This window comes from Strix uralensis, chromosome Z (assembly GCF_047716275.1).
Source record: "Strix uralensis isolate ZFMK-TIS-50842 chromosome Z, bStrUra1, whole genome shotgun sequence".
Classification (NCBI taxonomy): Eukaryota; Metazoa; Chordata; class Aves; order Strigiformes; family Strigidae; genus Strix; species Strix uralensis.
The window spans coordinates 92,649,176-92,675,330 of NC_134012.1; the positions used below are offsets into that span (position 1 = coordinate 92,649,176).

Below are 26,155 nucleotides of genomic sequence, written 5' to 3' on the forward strand. Positions count from 1 at the left end.
GCATTTTAAATAGAATTAGAAAAGACTGCAAGAAATCACTGTGGATCAGGAGCCCCAGTTTTTGGCATTTTTTAATACTTATGTCAACATAGATTGCTTGAAAACCTGTCCACTTCTTTCAGAAAGGCCTTCTTTGGGCCCTTTTTGGGCCCAAAAAACTGTTTATAGAAAACCAATTTTGAGAAAATCTATTAGGATTTTGACAAATTCCATTTATTTGCAAAAAAAAAAACCCCAAATCACCACCTGGGAGGTTTGGTTCTGTACTTCTGATCATCTTCATCTCTAGGGTAATAATCTCTCTTCTAGGAGACAAAGCCTGAGAAATCACATTCAGCCTGATGGACTGGTTTACTGAAGAACCCGTCATGGTGGTAGAAGGGTTCAAACACACACAAAAATGTCTCCAGACACTTTTGCCAGAGCAAAAAGGACTAGACTATCGGATACACTGAAATGGGGATCTGGATTAGCTCTCAAATCATACGGTTATTAAACTGAAGGATGATGCTTTGTTATTGATGCTGCAGCCAGGAAAACCAAAATTGCTTTTGACACCAGAGATGCAAGAGTCTGGGAAAACCAACTCCTCCTCCTCAGTCTACTTGAGCCTGACAACGTGTGCTTGTGGTCAGTGACTTCCAGCGGAGGAGGCAAACACCCAGGGGAATTGCAAGGGACAAAGCCAGGACTGGTCACCCAGCAGCCGCGCTCCCTTATGCATAAGGAAGTTCTTCCCTGTGAGGGTGGTGAGGCCCTGGCACAGGTTGCCCAGAGAAGCTGTGGCTACCCCCTCCCTGGAAGGGTTCAAGGCCAGGTTGGACGGGGCTTTGAGCAACCGGGTCTAGTGGAAGGTGTCCCTGCCCGTGGCAGGGGGGTTGGAACTAGATGATCTTTAAGGTCCCTTCCAACCCAAACCATTCTGTGGTTCTATGAATCACAGAATCACAGAATCAACTAGGTTGGAAAGGACCTTGAAGATCATCTAGTCCAACCATTAACCTAACACTGCCAGTTCCCATCTACACCATATCTCTCAGTGCTATGTCGACCCTACTCTTAAACACCTCCAGGGATGGGGACTCCACCACCTCCCTGGGCAGCCCATTCCAACACCTAACAACCCGTTCTGTAAAGAAATGCTTCCTAATATCTAGTCTAAACCTTCCCTGGCACAACTTGAGGCCATTCCCTCTTGTCCTATTGCTTGTTACTTGGTTGAAGAGGCTCATCCCCAGCTCTCTGCAACCTCCCTTCAGCCAGCTGTAGAGGGCGATGAGGTCTCCCCTCAGTCTCCTCCAGACTAAACAACCCTAGTTCCCTCAGCCACTCCTCGTACGACATGTGCTCCAGACCCTTCACCAGCTTCGTTGCCCTTCTCTGAACACGCTCGAGTAATTCAATGTCATTTTTGTAGTGAGGGGCCCAAAACTGAACACAGGAATCGAGGTGCGGCCTCACCAGTGCCGAGTACAGGGGTAAGATCACTTCCCCGTCCCTGCTGGCCACGCTATTGCTGATACAGGCCAGGAAAACGGACAGGCTTATTCTTGTGTAACCTTGCAGAATAGGGACACATGACCCTTCTGCTCCCAGCCACAGGGATAACTGCAACTTCCTTCTATCATTTTCACACTCTGAGGAATTTTGTTACGTTTACTTCAATACTTTTGTTGCATTTACTTCAATTTCTTGCAGCTCAGCTGTCATTTTCCAGCCACTGAGACCATACTGTGGAAATGTGAAACAAGTATAGTCTGAACTCTTGGAATTTAAACAGAAAGAACCAGTTCTGTCGGTATACCTATTTCTTGGTTTGCTACTTCCAAAGCAGAAATAGGTTGAAATTAAGATCTTAATTACTTCTCCTAGTAAATCTACTTTTTTGTTGTTTATGAGTTTGTATCTTCCCTTACAGCATTCTTGAGAATACACCCTCCCTCTTGGTCTTTAATGTTTCAATCCAACATAGAGATCTGAATAGTTAGAGTGAAAATTTGGCCATCTCAATACCCATCTATCTGACTGTAAGTCATCTTTCACGTTAATCTCTTGAGAGCTGTCATGTGTCACACTTTGAGGTTTCACCTCTGAGCTATGTACAATCACACAATTGCCTCTAAAACCTGTGATCTGTAGTAGTAAGCAGTTGCTCAGCACATTACTGCTTCTGCCAAAGTTTATTGTCTTAAATTTGTTCTAGTGATCAATAAACTGCTGTTCTGCTGTGCGCCAACAAATACACTAGCTGCCAGAATACTGTATTAATAGTGCATTTACCTAAGCCTGAAAAGAGGTAAAAGAACAACAGAAGAAAAGCAGTGTCACTTGTCTCAGAGCACATGGTGTCACACAAAAACCTACAGTATGCCAGTAATACCACAGAACCACTGAAGAACTGTTTATATTGGACAGAAGAAACCAGATTATTTTAGAGCCAGGTGGAGGATTTGACTACACAGCTTTCACTAGGCTTCATGAGTATTGGTATCCAGATCTTGGGTTCTTTGGAAAAAAGATTACACACTTACTGAAATCTCTGCTCTTATTCACAAAGAGACAAAGACAACAGATGGCATGAAGTTAAGTGTCCCCAAAGTAATTTTAGAGCTTGTAGAACTTGCTACAAGTTTGAGGAAACAAAACATCAACCTCCTGTCTCAGAGCCATACAGCAACCAACTGTAACATTAGTGATCCGAGATGATATTCAAGACTGGTTTTGGTATCCACCAAGCCATCCTTCCACCCTCCTTCACAAGGAAGAGGGTAAATACCAGATTTCAGACCATCATAATTTTCTTCCTTTTAGATATTAGATTTTAAAAGGATCAGGAAGAAAATTAAAGACATTTATTTCACTGTGGAGCAACTGCAAGAACTTTTTTTTCTTTCCTGAATGACACATCTGTGTTTTTTAATCTATCATTGCTTCTATTCCTTGAAAAGTCTGCATTTCCCATTATTTCCAGCAAATAAATAAGCAAGCAGAGGAACAAATCTAGAAGCAATTTAACTCAAAACCTAATAGTGCTTCAGAATCTGATATATCTCAGTTGAGTAAGACAGAATGCAGGACCATACAAAGAAGACATACGCTTAGCTCAAAGGCGTGCAACTATGAACAAGAGCGGAAAAGCTGAAAGAAAAACACCAGAACCAGTCTAAAAATATCAGATTTTCAGGAAACCTGCAGAGTAATAATCTGAGGTTCAGAACTGCCAGCATGAAGACCTGTTGGACTGATCAATTTGCTGTGTAAATTAAGAGGAGCTACACATCACTCCCAACTAACTAAAACCAAAACCACTGGATATTTCAGAAGCAACATTTGCCTCCGTACCTGCACATCTCCCCAGCAACCCCAATTCTAATCCCCTGCATGTTTACCGTAGTCACTGTGCTTTGAGATGATTTTTCTTCTGTATAAACTGTCGACACAGCCAGGGAAGGCAGCCTGGATGAAGAGGATAATGTTGATGTCTCCATGCCACTGTCCTCATTTAGAGTGGAAAGACCAACCATATGGTGTCCATTCAGTTCACTAGCTTTACTCTGAGCACAGGTCTGCAAAGAGCTGAGCAAAGTGCCATTGCGGAGACAGGTAGTGCTGTGGAAAGTGCTCGTGAGCTTTGATGATTTTTGATCACTCTCATCGGAGTCAAGTTTAGGAAAGGACAGGGATTTGATATTGCTCACTGAAGTGATAGGGGACAGGGACACTTTGGAAGACAAGGACATCTTTTCACAGTTTCCCAACTGCGGTAAAGTGATAAAGCCATTGGGTTTGTGAAGGGGCTTGAAGTCCAACGTGGCCCTTTCTATGGATGCCAGAACTTCCTCATCTTGTAGCACAGACTCAGACCCTCCTTTGGGCAAAGTATTATCTAACAGCTGGGCAACAATTGGCCCAGTAGTACCAACATGAATTTCAAGAATATTTTTCAACTCTTCCTTATCATCGATAGTTTTTAATTCCAGTTTGTCAAATGGGTCTTCTTCACATTCAAAATCAGCTGGGTTGAAGTCTGCTTTTGGACAAGGTGGGCTGAGAATCTTTTGCTTCACAGAGCTGCTGTTGGCTGGTGTAGGAGTAAGAATATTATTGTGCTGCAGGCTAGCGAGGATGGGGTTAATAGGAGGAGGCATGGCCTCAGGGCAAGGTCCCTCTGAGAACCCCATTTTGTTGCTGACCTCTGGAGCAGCTTTTGAGTTTGCTAGTGCTTCTTCTGCCCTGCGTTCAGCTTCTCTCTGGGCAGCTTGAATTTTTTTGATATCTTCAGCCCACTTGATTGTTTTCTTTTCCAATGAGAAGTCATACTGACCAGGGGTGGAGAGGAAAGGAGAGGAGAAAAAAAAGAAAAGACAAATTATAAGGATCATAGCTGCTACTTCTAACAGCAACACAAGTAACATGGAATAAGAGCTACATAAATTACCATGCACAAGCATCATTTTTTCCCAGCATCTCTTCTAACCTACAGACTGGTAAAGCTAGAAGGACAGCAGAAATAGTTCATTTTCCCTCTAGCAGCAAAACCTGGCTATGGTCTGGATTAGAGTATCATATTTTGCCTCCTTCCTGCACTTAGTTTTGCTTTAGAACTACTGATCACCCTAAGATCAGTTTCACAGCCCTCCCACACCCTCCCCTCAAGACAATGGAGGTATCAAGGGGAAGTGTAATGCATTACTAGACGGACAACCATACCCTGACCTGGCAACACTGAACTACGCCCTGTCCGCAAGTCATTCAAGACTATGGCAGAGTATTTTTGCATCCAAAGACCAATATGGTATTACTCAGTTCCCCCTAAAATACTCCTAAGGGATTTGATATTAGAGTTTTTACATCCACTGGTTTAAGAGGGTTCTTATCCCAGTGCCAGTGCCTCACCAGCCAAAAGGGATACATCAGTGACGATAACTACCTGCAGTAGCAGATTTTGCTGCAGTTACTGGCATGACAGGATCCCATAAGCTTTTCTAATTTAATGTCAGCTCCTTCAGGGTCAGGTTAGTACAGGAAGGCATTTATAAACTACTCACTACCAGTACTGGCCACTATAGTGGCTTGGCTGAGAGGACAAAATTCTGAACTGACTAAATCTTCTTAAAGCTTTAATATCTTATGAAGAGTGAACAGCCTCAAATGCTTTTTTAATGACCACAAAATGTTCATAGAACACAGCCTACAAAATTAGGTCCAGGATGTAACCTACCTGTGACTCACAAGAAGTCATAAGATATCGTTGTCAGGATAATGGCACATAACCAAACAGGAGTGCACTAGCCATGGGACTGCTAGGTCATACCAATTCCTAGCTCTAAAGAGCAACAAGCCAGCAAGGCATGCCAGGCCTCTACTGGGCTGTTCTGGGACTCACTATGTGTTGTGTCACATCCCATCCTATAGTGGGCTTCAGTGAGATCCTAGAGACCTGCTGCCTCAACTGTATTAACAGTTTTTCCTTCCCTTAGCTCTAAGACTCCAAGAGGAGATCAGATATGCAAGATGTACAGATATACAATTTATCAGAAGGTGACTTTGAAAAACAACCCACTGGCACAAGTGCTGGGCACCATTCACTACACATTTTGCTATCTGAGCAGAACTATAGTAGTTTTGTGTGTGTGTATATGTGTATGGTCATACATGGCCAAAATTGACCAGAGCCATATATTCTGTTATGCTAAAAAAAAAAAATGGGGGGTATTTATATAAGAAGATATGGCTTTGGTCAATTTTGCTTCCCTACACTTTTTTTTTTTTAACAGCTCTCACTACAGCTGTAAAAAAGTCAAATTGCACTGTGAGGTGCACAGTCTACATAGTCACATCTTTTTATGCAAGGCAATGCACTCCAACTGGGTATATTATACTTGAGCCTCAGCTTGGCAGGAAAATGGGAGACACAGCATAATGAAGCCAGCAATAGAACATTAGTCTCCTTTAGCTCTCCCACACCAGCTTAACTGGGTGGAAATGTGTGTTACTAGGCAATCAGGTAATCATTTAATGGTTATAATGAAAAAGCCATGATGTAAGGTAACAGGGTAATATACAGGGCAGGAAAAAAAACAGTCAAAAAGAAAAGGCAGAACCATCTACAGCAGTCTGTCACAGCCGAAGTGAAAACAATCACCAGTTGGGACTGATCAAGGAAAATAATAGCTCCAAATGAGAAAACATAGTTCAATTAGATTTTCTGTATCACAACCTGCATTTGGAGATTAGATTTTCAACAGTTACGGTAAAGCAATTGATTTTATGCTATCAACAGTTTCTGGTAACAGAGACATGCTTCTCAAAGATCTGGAAGCCACCCATACCAAGCTGTAACCTGTTTGCTCTACTGCTGGAAAAGAATTCCCACTCAGAACTGCACAGAAAACAAGAACTGGGAATTTATTTCTTCATCACACTATTGTAAGAACCCATCTGTTACCCTCAAACAAGATTCTGCAAGTATGCTGTAGCATGAGTGTATCAGTTCTTGCCATTCTTCCTCTTAAAAATGCTCTTCAAGTTTAGTTAGGGCAACATTTAGACCTTAACTATTACACAAAAACATTGTGCTTTTTTGAAGCAGATACACTAAAATAAATGCTATTAAGCTTTTTAAAGTGATAACAAGTAGAAGCTTTTTACACGGCCTATCATATTTTTATCTTTCTGTACATTCTAACAGATCTTTTGCAACTACTGCCCATACAAAATGACACTACAGGACCAACAAGACTAACATTTGAACATGCGTGCAACTGTGACTACTTGCAATTTACAGCAATACATTTGGGAGCCAGGGGTGAAGGGAAGAGAGCAGAAGGTCAAAACACATCACTTACCTGGGCTTCTCTGACAAGCTGAGAAGAATCAGGCAGGCAGAAACCAATGGGTAATCCAACCTTTGCTGGGGTTTTGAATTTGTCGCCTATCTTAAATGGGACATCATCAAGATAACTGAAAGGCCCTAAGATCAAAAGCAGAAATTGTATGAAAAAAAAACCCTTCGGAGTTTAATGCATTGCCCTAGTTTAGACCAGGATGGAGTTGATTTTCATTGCAGTATTTCATACCATGTGATGTCATGCCCAGGGATTTAGGTGGGCGGGCTCTCTCTCCCTCTTGGGGTTTTTTTTGCTGGGGGTTGGCACGCGCACCATCTGCTTGTTGGGCCGTGTTGTTGCTGGGAGGGGGGTGGGGGGGGCGGTTGCCACGCTCGGTGAGCCACTGCTGCATTTTACCCGTTTTCTTTTTGGACTGACTATCGTTACTGTTGTTCTCTTGTTATATTTAGTAAATTCTTTCTTTTTATTCAACCTATGAATTCTCTTCTTTTTGTCCCTCCCCTATCTTAACAGAGGGGGGAGGGGGAGGTGAACCGCCAGCCACATGGCGTCTGGCTGACGGCTTAGTTCAAACCTCCATATACATTCAACTAAGACTCACATTTCTGTATTTGGGAGCTATTTTATCTCTGCTGCTCCAACTACACCAGGTGACTCAATACAAAGGAAGTTCCCTGATCAGAAACACACTGAATCTGTTTGGACTTCATTGCCTCTGTTTTGTTCTTGGTGTTTGTTCATTTTATTTTTTTTTTTAATGTTCTAGCCCATAACTATTTAAACAAAAAACCCAAACCACAAACCCACAACATAATAATCCAACAATTGAACAGATTTTGAAGTCAATATACGCAACATCCTAGCATCCCTTGTGACAAGATGATGCCTACACAACTGGAAACTGAAGTTCTCCTGAACACTGTATTCTGTTACATAAAAAGATCCATCACTTCTTGTCATATTCAAAACAGGATTTAAAATGACCCACCTCTAGAGCAGCTAAGACAAACTAAAATCCAGGTTTTGGCATACAAGTAGGAAGTAACATTTGGACAAAAGTGGTCACAAGGGCAAAGTGGCCCAAAGTCTAGACACTTCGCTTTAACCAAGACACAGTGAAATAGCTTGACTATTTAGCATAGCAATTCTGATTTTTGAAACATGGCAATCCAACTTAATCAGCTATCTGATTTGTGATAACTCCAGTGAGGGATCTCAGACCTATTTCATGGTCCTCCATCTGTCCTTTTGTGTCTGTGACTTACATGTGGTATTTAAAAAGTATTTTGGGATTAAACTCGCCAGGCATCCTGCAAACTCATGAGGCAGAATCATCTAGAGCTCAAACACCTCCGAGAAGCCAGACTATAGGTTTATTTGCCTCGAGCTGCTGTAAAGAATATCAGAAAACCCGCAAGATAAGCTGCACTCAGTTTTTTGACTGAGAGGGGTCTCTTGGATCACTCGTCTAAGCTTTTGGAATTGCATGGAAGGTTTCTCGCTGCGTATAACAATCTGAAGTGTTCCTCTAGCACTCATTTGTAACTTTGCTTTTGAGTATTCCAAACCCAAAAAGACATTAGTGGCAACACCTAAGATGGTGTTTAGTGACTAACCTCTTGCTCAGTGAGCTCTGACTTGCTGTTTTTATCTGACCCATTTTCATACCAGATGACAGTTTAAGTACTGTTTTGTGTTCCTTCACTGTTGACTCATCTATAACAAGGCAGCCACAGGCTCCAAAAGGACAAGCATCTTCCAATAACAGGAACATCCTGTTAATTTGGAGTTAAATGTTTATGTGCTGTCATCACCTGAGCTCTCATACTATGCACCACACCAGCTGGTCCCAGAGTCCTGTTAGGACACAGGTGGTATTTCCTGCAGCTTTGAAACCATCAGGCTGAATAACCTACATCCCACCTGCACCATCAGGATGAAAAAATGTTCCAGGCAAAATATAATAGTATTTGCACTGATCCTGACTGGGAAGCACACACACATATTCAAGCATTACACAGCACTGCATCCAGATGGTACCTCACTGGCCACCAACACCACTATTTGCAACACAGCATCCAAATCGTATTTGAGCTGGCAGTCTGAGAAACTGGGTATGCCAGAATGTTTGCTTATGCAGAAATAGCAACTGTGGCAGCCTCTGCACCCAGAGTGGTAAATCATGGCCAGGTCAGAGACAACCAGATCTCATGACTGCTCAGAGTACAGTGTGACTGCTGCTACTATGCCCTGCTTAGTTCCACTGGCAGAAGTCCTGCTCTAAGCAGGATGATCCAAGCGAAGCAGGATTACCTCACTGCACCAATCTCACAGCCCAAATGTGCTGTGACAGTGTGCAAGTACTTGTCTTATTAGACCTATTTGACACAGTACGTGGTAGACACCTCCCCTTGCACAGCTGCCACCTTTGCCTGAAATAAATACTAGCCACAGAGGGCACAAGTACACACTGTGGGACTTACCTAGCAATACTCTTTGGTTTGGTGGAGTAAAAAGAAAAACCTAAACACACCTAGACTAGATGAGCTGCATTGATAACTGATAGTTTAACCTCAGAAGCTAGACTAAGGAATAAAAACCTTCTAGTTTCTTCCCAGTATACTGACTTTTTAATAACAACCACTGCTATAACCTTATCTTGAATATAACTCTGCTACAAAACCTGCAAGCACACGTTAAGAAACACACCGAGTGTTTTCAGACATTTGATGGTAAAAAGTCTCTCTCGGGCAAAATGCTGATGCACACAGTATTCACTTTGTTCCAGCCCAATGAGAACAGTACTAGTCTAGTGAAGTTAAAATCTGATCCAGAAAGCCAAGAACCCTTTTCTTTTGGTAAACAGATGACCCTTCTGCCTGAACACAGATGGGTAAGGGTGCAAATCGTTTTAAATAGCGAATTCTAAAGCAATAAGCAAAACCTACATATAGAAAGCATTATGCAAGCCACTGTTTCAACAGTCACGTGTTCAAGTGAAGCAATTAAAGGTTTTTTTGAACTGTTATTTCATATGGCTGTTAGCCACTTCATCCTTTTAGCAGTTAAAAGCAGATTGAGGAAGTTTTGAGAATAGCCCTGGCAAAACTGTACCTGTCAGTCTGATCTCTGACACTGTGCACTATGATATTCCAGGGCCAAGGAACTACTACAAATAGGATTTCTCCCTGCTTTAGCAATGTGGAAATCACTGGCCAACTTATAGAAGTGTCCTCCAGTTTGACAGCAAAATGGAAACGTTTCAGATAAAACCAGTTACCAGTTATGAACGGGGAACAGCTTTGAAACCAAGTGGAACTTAGTTTTTGTGGCCACACAAACCACACTTACGTAATTTTCAGAAACTGGAGTTAAAAGCTTTCAAGTTGTATAGTGACAGTGACAATATGACAGCAATATTAGCATACTGAACTTGGTATAACCCACGCTTTTTGTCCAACAGATGAGAGCTGCATTTCTAAGATGCCACTAATTACTAGAACTTAAAGTGACAGGAGAGCATTTGAAATTACAAGCTCAGGAATAGTTACAGGTGTATGCTAAGAATACCCTTCAAGATAGGAAAAGGGTTCCCTTCTCTGCCTCCACCCATGCCTTATGTTCCCATCTTCACCTCCATCTGAACACGGTCCTGAGCAACCAGCTCTAAGTGGCTCTGCTTGAGCAGGGGGTTTGGACATGGTGATCTCCAGAGGTCCCTTCCAACCTTAACCATTCTGTGATTCAACAACAGTCCTCTAACCTCTAATAAGCAGCTCAACATAAGAGATGCATCAACTACACTGACCAATTTAATCAGCCTGACAGAGACACTGAGCTGAAGGTAGCTGTTGGGCTAGATGCCAACATTCACTCAGTGGGGTTAATTCTTAACAACCCTGGAGAAGACTGAAACAATTGCCCCACTGATTTCTTAAGACATAGTAAGCCAAGGAAGTTGCTCCACAAGTCCTCAGAAACAGCAGTGTGACAGTGTCGCTGGTGTCTTTGGAACAGCGAGTACACAGAAGGGTAGACAAATTATCCAGACAGCTTACAGCACCATTTGTTTTGATTTTGTTATTTTGAAGCCAGAAGCACGTTCCACCACACCGTACTGTTTTGAGAAATATTTAAGACAGGCCAAATTCTAGCTCTGAGTAGTGTCTTTGCTAGTTTGGTTTAGGAAGCAGAGAGAAGTAAAAACAGGCTCAAAAGACACACAGTTCAAAGTGATCGTAGAGACCATTCACAGATACAAGAGCAACTGCTGAAGAGCTGGCAGCTATCTAATAAAGAAATTAATTGTCTTGCAGTAGAATCACTGGACCACTGCAAAGGAGACCATCTGAAAATTAAGTTTTGATAGGTCATTTTTATTAATCCTTAACCATGTATTTAAGTGAGGCATTTCTTATTCTGTACTTCAACGTTACACTTGCAGGACTGAATAAAAAGCTCAAGGAACAATGGAATTCTCGAGGATGTTATTCTCTGAAAGATTATCCAGGAAGATCAAGGCTGAGTTTCTAAAGTTATTATGAAGTTATGATGACATGAAAATTCACATTACAAATTTCATGTGAACCTCCCAGAACTGCCTTGAATGACTACTGATTTGAAGAAGCTACATTATGTACAAACTGAACTTTTAATGTTCCACAGAACTATTAATCCCCTCAAATTACACTTTCTAAAAGATAAGCACATATACAGGCAAATAATTTTTATGATACCAATCATCTGCATGACACTATGCATCTCAAATGTAGACAATACTCTCTTCTTCATTACCTGCTGAACTGGATTAGTCCAATTCATGAAAAAAAAAAATCACTGCTGAGCAAATAGCAAGCATAGGTCAATGATACACTAAAATTTTCACTTTCAATCCAACTTCTTGTGTGACTTCCATAGAAAGGAGCTACAGATCTAGTGTCCAATTCAGCAAACATCAGATCAGTATCACAATTGCAGTTCAGCTTTGATTTTGAAGGGGAAAGTGGGGGAAGGGGAAGGTACTATTCTACCATGAATGAGTAGGGAACAGTCACAGGCTGAATTTCAGTTTAATCACAGAACGGGCACAGCGTCAGCAAACAACTATGCAAGAAGGAAGCCAAGGCACTTCACTCCTAACAAAAAACTACTCAGAGGCTAAACAGATTAGTCTCTATAGAGTGTCTAGGCTTGGACATTAGTCAGCAGCAACAGTAGGATTCATCCTGTTGAAAAGACAAGGACACCAAATTTCACTTACCATGAGAGTCGGATCCCAACTTCTTAGAAGCCATTTAGAATCTGAAAAAAACATTTTAAAACAGCTTTAACAAATTTATACATGTAGCATTGCATATGTCTATGCAGTTCTACAGCATCTTATCTCTAGATTATGGAACGCGTTGCAAACACTTGCTGTTTATCCTGTTCCCAAGATAGATAAACAAACTTATTTTATAACTCTGCGAATTGACTGAGCAGACAAATTACTTGGCCCAGGGCCTGACAATCTAAATGGCAAAATGAAGAAGAAAAAGGAAAAAAAACCAAAACAGCCAAGAAGCAGCCAGGATGGTCAGGAAAGCAGGGAGTTCCAGATCACAGTGCTCAGAGGCCACTCTGTCCCATGGAGCACACCCTGCCTCCCTTAGCATTAATAATAGTCTTTCCTGCTGGAAATGCCACACTGATCATCTTCAGTTTAATCCCTGCTGCTCTGAAAAAGGATACTACCATATTGGGTATGCAGTGAGTTAGCATGGCACTTGCCTAGACACACTGGGTAATACACAGATAACAATACAGGTATACAGTAAATGGTACCATTAGGAAGGTATTTTTGGATACACACAAGAAAATGATGCTAACAACAGTCCTCATTTGCTGCCCAGAGAATTTTACTAACAGCTTTTAAAATTTGGATGCAAGTCCCACAGGGCCAAGATGTTAAACACCAAAGTGCCTTACCAGCTTTTAACACAGAGCAGGCCTGTCCTGAGAAGAGAGTTAAGATAGAATTAGCTGTCTAATTAATTGTCAGCTAAAACCCTGCTCCAGGATGCTTATGGTGTGTTCAATAACACAACGGGTTCTTTTGCTAGATTAGAAGTACATCACAAGATCTACCTCAAGACACCAAGCATAATTCTTCAAATAACTGAATTTGTAAATCCTCCTTTGACATTATGCATGACAGCGAATCAGAGTTGCCCTTTGTTTCTGAAGTCCTCCAGCTCATAGACTGAAATGCCCAACAGCCATTCTTCAAAAACATGAAGTTTTCTGGTACATCCCCACCATCAGCAGACAGCACTCAAAGCACAACTTGGAGCAGATCTAACATTCACACCCATCATTCCTCAGTTCCTCAATCAAGGTTTAACTCTCAGCCTCACTGTTTCACTTGCAGATTCCAATTGCAAATGTTAACAAAAGGGTATAATAAAGTGAGGATTACAGACAGTTTAGCTATTCCTCTTGGCAGCTGCTGCTGTGACTGGGGTCTGGAAGAGTCATTTTCAAGTACTTTAAGTACCTTTTGCTGTGCAAAGGTCCCTTTCGACATTACCTTGGAATCAGTGGGTGAACCAACCCTACTGGCTAACGGGAATTCAACACACTGCTAAAGCCAAAGCCGTATGAAGATTACCTGGGTGCATGAAACACAGCAAGCAGACGCTAGACTATGGGGAAGTGAGTCATGCTAGGCAACTCCAGTACCTTGTACCTAAAAGCTCTGTGTTGTTCTGCTCAATGTTTGTCAGGTTCTTCTCAGCACATCTCACCAACTCTCTCAACACTGGTATTATGTCCAAAGCTACTCCACTAAGCCAGAGAACTGGTTTTGGCACTACCCGGCACCTTCTCAGAAACAAACAAAACATCAAAGCTTCAAAGACATAAGAAAAAGAAGGTAAAAAGTGCTAAGCCTGCCATCTCAGGAAGGCTGTCAAGGGCAAAGCCACAGGACCACCCAGTATAGTTGCATGTCAGCTACTGGAGCTGAATGGGCTTTACTGGTCCCAGTGCTGCAGAGAAGGAGACCAGACTGCAGACTACAGCACATAAAATAGGCCGCATCTTTTAGACCCAGATCACACTGTCGGACAAGCTGCCATGTTGCTAGTTCCTCTGTGTAAGAGTAGGAATTAAGATGTCAACTTGGTTTGTTATTATTGAAAAAGTCAGGCCACGTGTGAAACCATACAGCCTTAACATACCTCAGCAGTCCTCTGTATGTCACCAGAGACTGACACATGGCCTGCCAGCACATGCTATGGCTGCCCATCATCCACCACTATTATGGCTGAGCTGAACTAGGGACAAGGCCTCTACACACTTCCTTTAATTGCTTCGAGTTCTTCTTTCTTCTAGTTACTATCTCAGACTGAAAAGCAAGTGCACCTTTTCTAATGAGAGGAAGTAACCTCCTCACTTTGGCAACTCAACTGAGAGGGAATTTTTTTCAATGCAGCCCCAGTTATCTACAAGCAACACAGTTCATGCTGTCTACTTCATTCACCAGAAGTAGCTTATTCCAGACTGTACACACATAAAGGAGATTGAAAAGAAAATTCAAAGAGATCATTTTTAAAATTACAATTTATATCCCCTCTCCAGCAGGCTGTTGCAAGGACATACTAAGTTTCCATCTCACACACTGATCTTAGTTAACTGAACACTGAGTTACCATGACACTATCAGTTTGCTCCAAGGACATTAGTAGCAATGAGTACAAATCCTGCAGAACCAAAGATGTGCACGTCTAGCATCCAGAGTTTTGCAGCAGTGTATCAATCTGCATAAAGCCTTGGATGTATCCTCAGTGTCAAAATACCCCATGTAAGCAGTAAGTATCTTGCTTTTGTTGGCAATCCTGGAGTAAAATCCTAGTGCAGATCAGGCACCTCCATTAACTCCTCTGACATATGCAACACCTTATTTTAACTATAGAACTAGCTCAGGCACATCAATAGCAAGCTAATAACAAAATGGACCATTTCCAGAGAGACAGTCACACTTTATATTCAAGCAGCGTTTGAGTTTGTATCACACTAGCTCTTCCTGATGCACTGTTAGTGTGCACTTACTAAGATACCACGACTGCAGAAGGCACTGTCAGCAAACAGAATTGTTAGGCACTGCACCCACTAACACGAGAACAGGCTGCCAGCTATGTTCCGTCACCTCCTTTCCAAAGAGGGTTTAATTAAAATAGTGTCATGTGACTAATCAGATTTGATAGGCTATTCAGGGACCACTGTTACAAGCATCTTGCTGTTGCTCTGTCCTGCTGGCTGGAAAATATATCTGCAGCCAGGTAGAAGGTTACTGATGTTGCTACTGTGTTTCTGGGCATTATCGGAACTGTATTTGCTTACTCAAAGCCATTACACTGCCCAGTGAATGCTTACCTTTGTTGACTGCTCTTTCATAAATTTAAATGACTTGCTCCCAAAGCCCTACTCGAAACCAGCTAATAAGACAACTGCAGCCCTATCACTGTTGCCTTTGATCTCCAGAACAGGATGCTGAAGGGCATCTGTGGGAAAGGCACATGGGGGCACAAATTTTGGTCTGATGCTTTACTGCACATTTCAAATTGACAAAGAACATGCTCTATACTGCACGTAAACTTCTTCAATGCCTTTCCTGGGCTAGGGAAACAAGCTAGTTGCATAATACTACAAGGTTTTCTTACAGCTACCTACAAGCTCTCTTCTATAAATGTCGACCTCCTTAGCTCCATTCCCTCATTCTTGGTTGTGGCTAACCCTCTGAAGAGAAGATCAGAGCTACAAGTTATAAGCAACTTTAACATCAAGCAGCCACTGAAGCAACCTGATGTGAGCTCTTTTCTTCCTGTCTGTATGTTCATTTTTCACACAGTAACACTGAGGCAACAGGTCAACACTCTTAAAACCAGTCAGCCAGAGAACACAGTACAGCAGAGCACAGGATGAGGGCAGAGGACCTCAGAGTGATTGATAGAAGGGGACAAGGGTGGACAAGGAAACCACCACAACATAAAAAATAACCACAAAGATGAAGAAACAGAGAAGTGACAAGACAAAACTGATGACAGAAACAACTGGCACAAAGGGATAGATGACAAGCTGGAAAGTCTTGCAGGGACAGCACAGAGATGACCAAGACAGTCTACCTGGCACATCACCACTTAAACCTGAATGACTGCTTAGCTGTGTGCCAGACAACAAGGAGAATGCAGGGAAGCATGACTTGGTGCAGTCAAGCAATACCAAAGGGACAGTCTCATCAACAGATGAGGAAAAAAAAAAATCATTACCAAGAGTGACTCATGGGGAGCTGCTGGGAAGCTGGGGTGTTTTTTAATTATTATTTCCATGTTCCTTCTATTGGTGTTTTCCCTGAAGATTATGTCTACATTCCTTTTTGTCTGAAGGAGCTCTGACTGGTCAAGTTGGAAGCATCCTACTACTAATGGTACCTGGAACAGTTTTCTCAGTGGTAACTCAATCCACTTTAACTATTTGTCAAGAAGAACTGGTCTATTGTTGCTATATCCCTCATTCTGAGATGCAAGTATGTCTAGATTCCACACCACATGAATTCGCTGAAGTAACTCCCACCTAAATAAGAAATGTACTTATTATGGGTCACAGGAAACCAAAATGACTCAAGTTATCAACCATAATCAAATCAGCACTTTATGATTTTCAGAGAAGAGACCTGATCTTGCAATCTCCATTTTGCCTGCTAATACACATTGTATAGTCTAAGTACACAGAACTGAGAATTTCTGAGCATTCATCACTTCATCAGAACTGAGCATTCATTCACTCTGAAGACAAAAAACTTCAAAAAGAAAGGACCATTTTTTCTCCCTATATTACATTCATGAACTACTACTGATTTTACATTGAGGAATAGTGAAAAGCAGCCTGATTCAAGTGATTTGCTTCTAATGCGTCACAGGTATTCCAGATTTAGACAGTGGTTTAAGTTTTCACTGTAACTACTTGTTTCAGTGCCAGTGAAAGGCTATAACCAAGATTAGGATTCTGTAATATAGCCTCATACAACAAAAACAGAAGTAGGCACTGTCTGTTGGTAAGATAAAACAAAAGTTAAGATTCTCATATGAAAGCTTCCCACCTATGTAAGTATACAATCATTGCTACACAATTGAGATCTCTTACATAGACTGACAGTAAAAAGCTGATCACAGAAGTTTACTACAGTACAAAATAGATTCAGTTTTCATTTACTGCAGTCTCCAAATAGATGACATCACCCTAAAATCTGCAGCAAATGCTTCTGCTTTGTACCTCTAACAGTCCTGCAAACAATGAGCACAGTCAGCTGCATGGAGGTACTTCCCTTTCATTAAGCATGATCATGTTGAGACACTGATAACAGCTCTTTGGATAAAGTTGTTGCAAAACTAGATTTGACATGTTGCAAATACATGCCCTGCAGAAAAAAAAAAAAAGGGTGGGGAAAGAAAAAGCATCACTTTCACTAGTCTTAACAGAAAAAAAAAAAAAAAAAAGTATTTCTACAGTAACTCCTTTTAAGTGCTGCTGCAATCCAGGAGATAAAATAGATTAAGAACCTTAATGTACCTTAAGATCAACAGGTACAAACCAGACCCTCCTTGAGGCAAACAGAGGTATGGAGTTTCCATCCAATTTTCAATGGCCACTGATTAAAACAAATCTAATGACATGTCTTCATCTTCTGGGATGTAAGTACAAGTGATCACTCTGCATTTAATCAAATGCAGAGCAGGGACTACACTAACAACAAGGGGTGGAGGAAGCAAGGGATGAGGTATCTCTGCTGCATACACACCCCATGGATCAACAATCCAAGCAAGTGTGATAAGAGATGTAGATTTTGAAGGACAGCATAGAACATCAAACTAATTTCATTTGTTATTTCCAGTGCAATAATTGAGGGGGAGACATACAGGAACCAATGAAATGCCACTTTTAAAACCACTTCCAGAACACATGAGTAGGAAGGACAGGGAGAAAAGAGCCCCTGAAGAGTTGGTCTGTGTGCAGTTCACATTATTGGATTAGAAGACAACACTCTTTAGTGATGGCAGTAACATCCATTACGCAGCTTTAAATGCAGATGTTGGATAGCGTCTTCCTAGCAGTGAAAAACATTAGGAGAAATTGATTCTTCAAATTGTGCCATTGCTTAATGTGACGAAGTGGGCAATTAGACTTTCTGCTTCAGTACACATCAATCAACAGGAAGCAGAAGACAGCTCTTCCACACGCTCTCAGAGAAGCACAGCACCTCTCACCCTGTTGTTCCATATGGATTCACTGCATTAATATTAAGACACCTGTAGTTAAGCAGCTATCCTCATGTCATGTCCCACTTTCTTCATTAAAGACACTGCACTTGTTAAAAGCACATACTATTGGGGCTGGTTAAGGATTTAAGGCTCTTAACTGATAATGGACAGCTCTATTCTTCCTTTAAGATCCTGACTGTGTATTTGGGACAGAAGGTAATTTGCCATGCACTTCACCCAGAAATAAGGAAAAACCCTACAATGGCTGAGGAAATGTAGTACACTAATGCACCAGTTTTTTAATCACTTAATCATTTATCAGCCATACAAGTTTATAATGAAGTTGAAGTTTATATTCCACACAAGCCTCTGGATCTACAAGTTTCACAAGCAAGAGCATAAGAAAACTTAAAATTACTTATAGACAGACAGTGGTCAAGGCAGATCAGTGCAAGCTTTTCCTTTGGCCAGAGACTGACATACAAGAGTATAGAAGAAGCACCTATTCTAAAGTCACATTTAACTGTTGCAGCAAATGAGTGACCTTTTTAAAACGGACTCTTTCCAAAAGAGAGTCCTGTCACAAGAGAAAAATCACCTGCAACTAACATTTAAGGCTGGCCTGACTCTCAAACTCAGCAAACTAGATAGCCCAGATTCCGTCAACTCCAAGAGCAGATGTGGATTTCAGAGTGTAGTTCCTACCAGTGATTGTTACCCAAGCTATTTAAAGTTCATCTAAACAGAAAAGCAGAGGAAAAAACCCACAAGTGTACATATTTTTTTGCTTCTCAAGATCAGCCTCACTAATCTAGAAGCTACAACATCACCAAGAGTGATAAACTAGAAATAGAAGGACCATCTTCCCCTCCTTGAGATACAACAGAAACAAGACAGACATTTGCATGATAAACTACAGCAGAAAATAGAAGCAGGCTGTGCAGCTCCTATATTCTAGGAAAAAAGCGAGAAAAGATGATCCAGCACTCGTACCACAAATGAGGGCTCCAATAATCTCACAATGCAGTAATGAAACAGAGTACCGAGCATAGCAACTGCTTTTAACTATTTTCCTATATCTAAAATTTGGCTGGCAAATACCTACCACTTCCGAGAGCTTAAAGTAGTTGGATGGAGAGCATCTAATAACTATTAACAGATTCAGCTCAATTAGCACAAGACGTCATATTACCACAAACAAGTCAAATCTTTAATAGTAATCTTAGCACTAGCCAGAGCCAGGTATGTGCATTAACTTTTCTAGTTAATCCTAGCACTTTAGAAGAAAGCTAGTATTTCAATACAACCCTTCTCGAATGAGAGAGACTGCTAGCTAGAGAAAGTTGCTAACTTCAACAATAAAATAGCCCACTTACTCTGTTCTTTTGGTAAAGATGTATGAAAAAAAAAAGTGGAATATCCTGCACATTTAAAATGTACGTCTGGAGCTCAGAGCAGCACCAGCTAATTAAAATGCTGCTCTATTTGTTGCAGTGATACTTCAGTATGTAACAAGCTGACTCTGAAGTACTTGAATATTATTAACACTTCAGACTTGTCCCAGTTATGAATGAGGAGAGCTAGACAAACATGCCCAAAATGCTGCAAACATAAAACACCTTTTGCCATTAATAAGAACATCCCCTTTTTAACCCCAAAATAACACAATCTGTGCAGTTTCAAGCTTTTTTCTTCTTATGCTCTTTAACCAAGAGAGATGTACAGGTAGCTGATCTTACATTACCTACAAACAAGTTCAGCTCTGTTGACCATACCAGGATCTACCCCTAATACTAACACAAGAACTCAAATTATTTTATTGCAGAAAGCAATTTGGGTCCTTTTGATAAATATTAATCAACCAGAATTTAATGCATTTAAATACACTCCATCAACTAAATGACTCTACTCTAAAAAAATCCATTCTAAAGAAAGCTATACAACTGTCACACTTTTCTTGTTAAAGCTCTGAAGAGAAATGGTACTATTTATTGACAATTATGGCTTTGGTTAGAAATCTGGTGAAATATGAATGCTTATGGAATTACTTCAAAGCAGGAGACAAAAAACATTAGCAAGAAATCAAGTTGGACAAAAGTTTTAAAATGGAAAAATAAAATCTGCCAGCAGGTCAAACATCAATTGCCATTTCATACATTTGAACGCAGCCAGAATATGTGGCTGTACAAGAATAATGGGACCAGTGTTAAGACTACTATAGATTCATCAATTTTTCCTCCTATACTAGGGTCACATGCACTACCCACTCTCACCATACATTTAATACTTTCCCAGCAAAACTCAGTGTGGTACTGACAGAAAATACAGCCTGTGAAATTAACTACTCCACCTACGAACAACTCTGCCTGTCCTGCAGCAGGCAGGCTAAAACCTTGAACTCTGCGTGGGAGCCATTGCTTCAAATACTGATTGCAACCTCAGTCCAAGCAGTTTAAACACACAAGGCCACCAACAGCATTCTCCCACTCCTTAAGGGATCTCTCCCATAATGCAGTTAAAACTGATGAACTTTTCCTGCTATCTGATGTCACTGTTTCCCACTAACATACCTCATTTCTCTCAACTAAAAGAACCACATTCTGAGAATGCAAGTTCCCTGCAAATTCACTTAGTTCAGAAGCCACCAATCATGGAATGGTTTGGGTTGGGAGGGATGTTCAAAAATCATCTAGTCCACACCCCCTGCCACAGGCAGGGACATCTTTCACTAGACCAGGTTGCTCAGAGCCCCATCCAACCTGGCTTTGAACACTACGAATGATGGGGCATCCACAACTTCTCTGGGCAACCCCAGTGTCTCACCACCTTCACTGTAAAAAGATTTCTTCCTTATGTCCAATCTAAATCTACCCTCTTTCAGCTTCATCTCTCAGTGTTGCCTGTTTTCCAGGAAACACCCCTATTCACCATAAATTACTCTTTCACCAAATATACACTTTGAGTGAGATACAGGAAAGCGGAAGTTCTAAAAACTGCCTACTCCTGAAGCACCTAAGAGCTGATCACAGCACACCTGGAAAAGCGTGCTCACCAAAACGCTTTTCTGTGAAGTGACAACATAAAACTTACAGTTTCAAACCTTCCTGATTTTCAAAATATACCTCCTAAACTTGGTTTGCCTTTGTCTTGACAGTGCTAATGTAAGAAACCTGGATGCCACCTTAGGCGCTACAGATGTGACATTCTTCACACACTTACTTGACTTTTTTGAGGTTTTATACATTGTTTTCCACCCATCAACATTTCACTGCTACAGTTTCAGCTTTCAGTGTTAGCTCATTTTGTCCTTAATTCATGTGTCACTCCTACTAAGCCAACAGGTATCTGTCTTCATCCAACCCTTCTTTTCAAGACTGAGACAAGAAAATAAGCATATACAGAAATACATATGCCTGAAAAGATCCCAGATTTTGCTGCACTGAAGGATAAAACTAACAGACAAGGGAAGAAAAAACCTCATCACTGTTCAAGGTGAACACTCACTTTTAACTATTTTCATATGTTTGCAGAGCGGAGGTCACAGCAAGGACACACTCTTTCCCAGACTAACTCAACAGAACAAAGAAATCAAACTGAAATCTAAAAAAGTGAATCAAGCAAATAAAGATATGGTTCCATTGCAGTGATGCCTAAATAAGAATCAATCTTGTTTCATCTCCAGATATAGTATCAGTAAAGCCTGCTTTCATGTTTTTCCACACAGTCCAAACAGGACCGAACGACTGCATTAAAAAGATGACCTAGATGAGAAACACTATCACTAGTCAACACTGAATTAAATTCCACTACCAGAAGTCATATTTTAAACGAGCAAGTTCCACTTGTTTTAATTAAATGCGGAATTGGTGCATAACAGGGTACAAAGAGCAGGAAACAGTTTTAAAGTGAACACTTACACCTTAAATATATCTTGAAAAGGCTTGCTAACTTTAGAAAAGACCAGAGCTATCAGCAAACATTAAGTTCTGCTCTTTAAAAACACACAGGAACAGAAGTATCATTACCAAATATCAGAAAAAATACTCTGACATAGGAAAGCACATCTGAACAGGCTCAGCAAACTGGTGGTTCCCACACCGAGTACACCTCTGGAATTGAATTCATTGGGAACACAGGAAGCTAAATTGTCTTGAATAAGCTTGTCTAGTGTAGAAAAGTAGAAATTTACCTTTAAGCAGAGAAGCCAAACTGACATTGCCCTCAGCTATAGTGGAGATATTACAAAAAAAAAAAAAAAACACCAACAGAATATGGTAAGTAAATGAGCTGCTTGCTGTGTTGTATATTAACCAACTTCAGTGGCCTACACCACCGGAAAGCAGCATACTTCAGTCTTGAGCAGAAACATCTTCCTTGCAATCTCTTGGTTTTGAAGTTTTCAAACAAAGGCCCCTGTATTTAGGACTGCTTAAATGGAAATAAGGTTCAGCCTACAGTCGAACAATAGACTGAAAAGTTCAGGAATGGAAGCCACAAGCAACAGGAAAAAAACAAAGAGTCAGTACATCTATTAAACAAGGTTCATTCTGTGTGTGCAACTGCCACAGCTGAGGTTACTAGCAGTGAAGATACACAAACACGCAGATGATCCTTACCCTCTGAGAAGAAAATCAGAGCAACTACCCAATCCCCGAGACATAACTTTCAAGGATGCTCCAGTTGCTACACTCACCTTTAAATACTGCTTCAGAAAGCCTTTCTGTATCACAAGTGTGGTCCCTCCCTCCCTGCTATGCAGCAGTCACCAGCTACATTCAGACAAGATACTCAGTAGATCCCTAGGTGTCATAAAATAACCTCTACACCCACCTAATTACAATTGTTTCCATACGAAATGAGTTTCAAGATTTACATTTCCTCACTTAAAAACAAACTGAAAAGTTCTGCTTTTTCTCTGTGTAAGACAATAAGGTTGCCCACCCAACACTGCAATCCTACACTTGTAGTCAATGGTTGTAGCAGATGAGTTTAAGGACTAGTGTAGACTGGAAGCTTGTACTTCACCACAAACACAGAATGATCTATCACGAACATACAGAGCAAAATCCAGAAACTCACAAGGTACTGGGAGCAACAGACACACACACAACTACAACACTCCCAGTGATATGACTGTATGAAGACTGAACTAGAGTTTCATGTTCAAGCAGAATGGAAAATGGAAAAGAAACCACAGCCACAGAAAGACACTGGTTTCAGATGAAACCCAGAAGGCTACAGGATGTTCATACTGCTAGGAATTAAACACCCTTACACACACACACTTTTCATGCATTATCTTTCCTCTGAACTGAAAGCAGTTTTGACAAAACTCCCCTATGCCTTCAGCACTGCCTAGCTCTTATAAGAGACTTCAAAATAGTTTTCAAGGCACTTAACCAGCAGTAAAACCATCCCTGCTTTGCAGGTGTGGTGAGCAAGGCACACAGCTGAAGCAGTTTGCCCAGTCATGCAGCTCGGCCAGCAGCAAAGCCAGAAAGGAACTTGTGTCTGCTGAATTCCAAATCCACAGCTACCCCAGGAATCTCACTGCATTCTCTCAAGTTTGGATCAATATCTTTGTGCCTCCAATATTATCTATTGAATCATTCCTATTCAGCTTTTCATCTTACTATAAAAGTCTGAAGGATGTTCTTCTGGACTGGTAATATGAAATCAGATTTAGTCCAAACTTTATTTCTAAGTTACTAATTCAAATTCGTTTAAGTCTGCAATTTTCTTATACACTATATATCCAGTCTCACTCAGTGGTATAAACTTTTTTCCTGCAAATTAGAAAAGTCTTCAGCAGCTACAGTAATGAATGCAACCTCTGAAACACTTAAAGCAATGAATAACTAAACAGAAACAGCTCATTTCATGTGCAAAAGCAGCCTTTAGAGATGCATTAGCTTCATTTCCTCAGGACATTTTGACAGATCTGACTCAGCTTCAGCAGTCTACCCTTCCTTCTATTTTATAACTCGACCAGAGTAGGTTGCTGGATGAGACTGCCCTATGACCGTGCAACTGTCATAACCACAGCTTTTCCTCTCCAAACATCTAACAGATTGGCAACAACATGGGACTGCTAACAGTACAGAGATCTCAGTGGACCATCACCACTGTGACAAAGCAGCAAGATCTTTTTTTTAAAGGAGGAAGGTGGAAAGACTATGGGTTGACCATTCCTCAACCGAGATAGCAGATTTTCCCTCTGTAACCTGAGAATTAGTCCCAGCCTGTCTCTTTTAAACCATATGTCTGACTCAATCCAGCTTACTTGAGCAAATAAATCCAGTGCTGCGTAACGACAGGACAGGAACATCACATTTACGTTCCCGCAATAACACCAAATTACAGGAGAACTATGCCTTGAAGAAGGCTTGTAGTAAAATGGATACACAACTTCTCTCTTTCCCTTCAAGCTGGGAGAGATGACCTTTACATTACTTGGTAGAATCAATTTATCCAGAGTATAGCTAGATCCCTGCACTAAATATTGGTGTATTTCAAGCATCCATCTCCTTGGGAGAGGGAAGGCAGAGAGGTAGAAGGCCTCTTCATCAGTCCAATATCATAACACAGACAGAACACCCCAAGAGACCATCAGAACCTTATACTACTTGTATATGCAATATGGAAGCTCAGGTATGAAAAGGGTATTACCGTGTCACACAAACAGATGTCACACCCATTCTATCAACCAAATGTGTATTTCTAGAGCCCATCCCCATCTCCACAAACAGCTTAGACCACCTAGCCATTCATGCCACATTCAACTTCTTCACCTTTGTCTACCTTAACTTGTCTTGCATCTCATAATACACTGGTGGATTCTTTAAGCTATATTTATTAAGGCTTTTTCCACTGAAGATCTTTGTGTAGAAGAGATTGGAGAACGTAATAGTATTACATTTATGTCCACACCTGAATTCACCAGCTTTCCCTTTGCATACAAATTAAGAAAAATTCAATAGTGTTTGTTAAAAGCAATAAACTTTTTGCTGTCTTTACTTGCATTTTCTTTGCAAAGAAATTATATTACTAAGCACAGGCATTCAGTGGTCTAGGAATACATTACAAGCTTTTTACCAGCTACCAAAAGATTTCCAGTTAAGTCAACAGAAATCACGTATTACACTCCCTTCTACGAACAAGAAGGAAGCCTGTAACTGCAGATATTTTGAAAATTGCCCTCTGCTAAGACACTAATCAGAATCTAGTAATTGACAGTTCAATGGCTTAAAGGAATTGCATTTTGCATTTGTGCAAGCACAAGACTCCTTATCAGTCTGACAGTTCTTCAGATTAAAATGGTAACACAAATATTTGGCCGATTATAACTTGATAAAGAATTTTCTTACCCAAACATTTTCTTTAAAGTATTTCTCAGAATGGTATCTAGAAGATGATAATTCAAATAGTTATTTGCTTAGCTGTAAAAGTAATTGCAAGTACAGAGCCCTGCCAACCAATAATCACTGACAGAATTACATCTTGATTAACAAATCCAGGTCTATAAGGAGCCCACAAATCTCAGAGGCATGTAATACAGAAATCTGCCCCCCAGAATCTTTATGGTTCATCACCCCCTCGAGCGCGAAGTTATTTTACACTACCATAACTTTTCCATCCATTTTTGTTTGCAAAACTTCAACTCACACCTGATTTAGGGGATATATTAACTTACTCATTCCCCTTCATCCCAATAGAGGACCTAAAGGTACTTTCTGAAAAGCACAATAAAAACCCTTCTTTTTACACTATTACGTACACAGCAAGCAAAACGAAACTCAATAACCTTTCAGCTTTTTTTCCTACCAAGAAGTCAAATAGACTAGCAAAAAACTGTTCGTGGTGACCTAATATCTAATTAAAAGGTTAAGAAGCGATTCTTTTCTCAGAGGGTATGCAGCATAAAGATTTTCTATCCTTTTTTGCCACACATAATTTTATTCCAGATGATTAATGGTGATTTTATTCATATAACCTCCTTTCCCTACTA

The 26,155-nt window shown here is 40.8% G+C and overlaps 1 protein-coding gene across 3 annotated transcripts in view; it reads right to left on the reverse strand.

Annotated features, from left to right (window-relative positions):
- The window catches only part of UBAP1 (ubiquitin associated protein 1), a 37,458-nt gene that overhangs the window by 6,531 nt on the left and 4,772 nt on the right, over positions 1 to 26,155 (reverse strand). For all 3 annotated transcript variants that reach the window (XM_074855279.1, XM_074855281.1, XM_074855282.1), the window contains 3 exons: positions 12,112 to 12,152; positions 6,849 to 6,973; positions 3,390 to 4,319 (listed from right to left, as the gene is read on the reverse strand). In XM_074855279.1, the coding sequence (XP_074711380.1) occupies positions 3,390 to 4,319; positions 6,849 to 6,973; positions 12,112 to 12,145 (1,089 nt within the window). In that variant the 5' untranslated portion in view covers positions 12,146 to 12,152. The remainder of the gene's footprint in view (positions 1 to 3,389; positions 4,320 to 6,848; positions 6,974 to 12,111; positions 12,153 to 26,155) is intronic.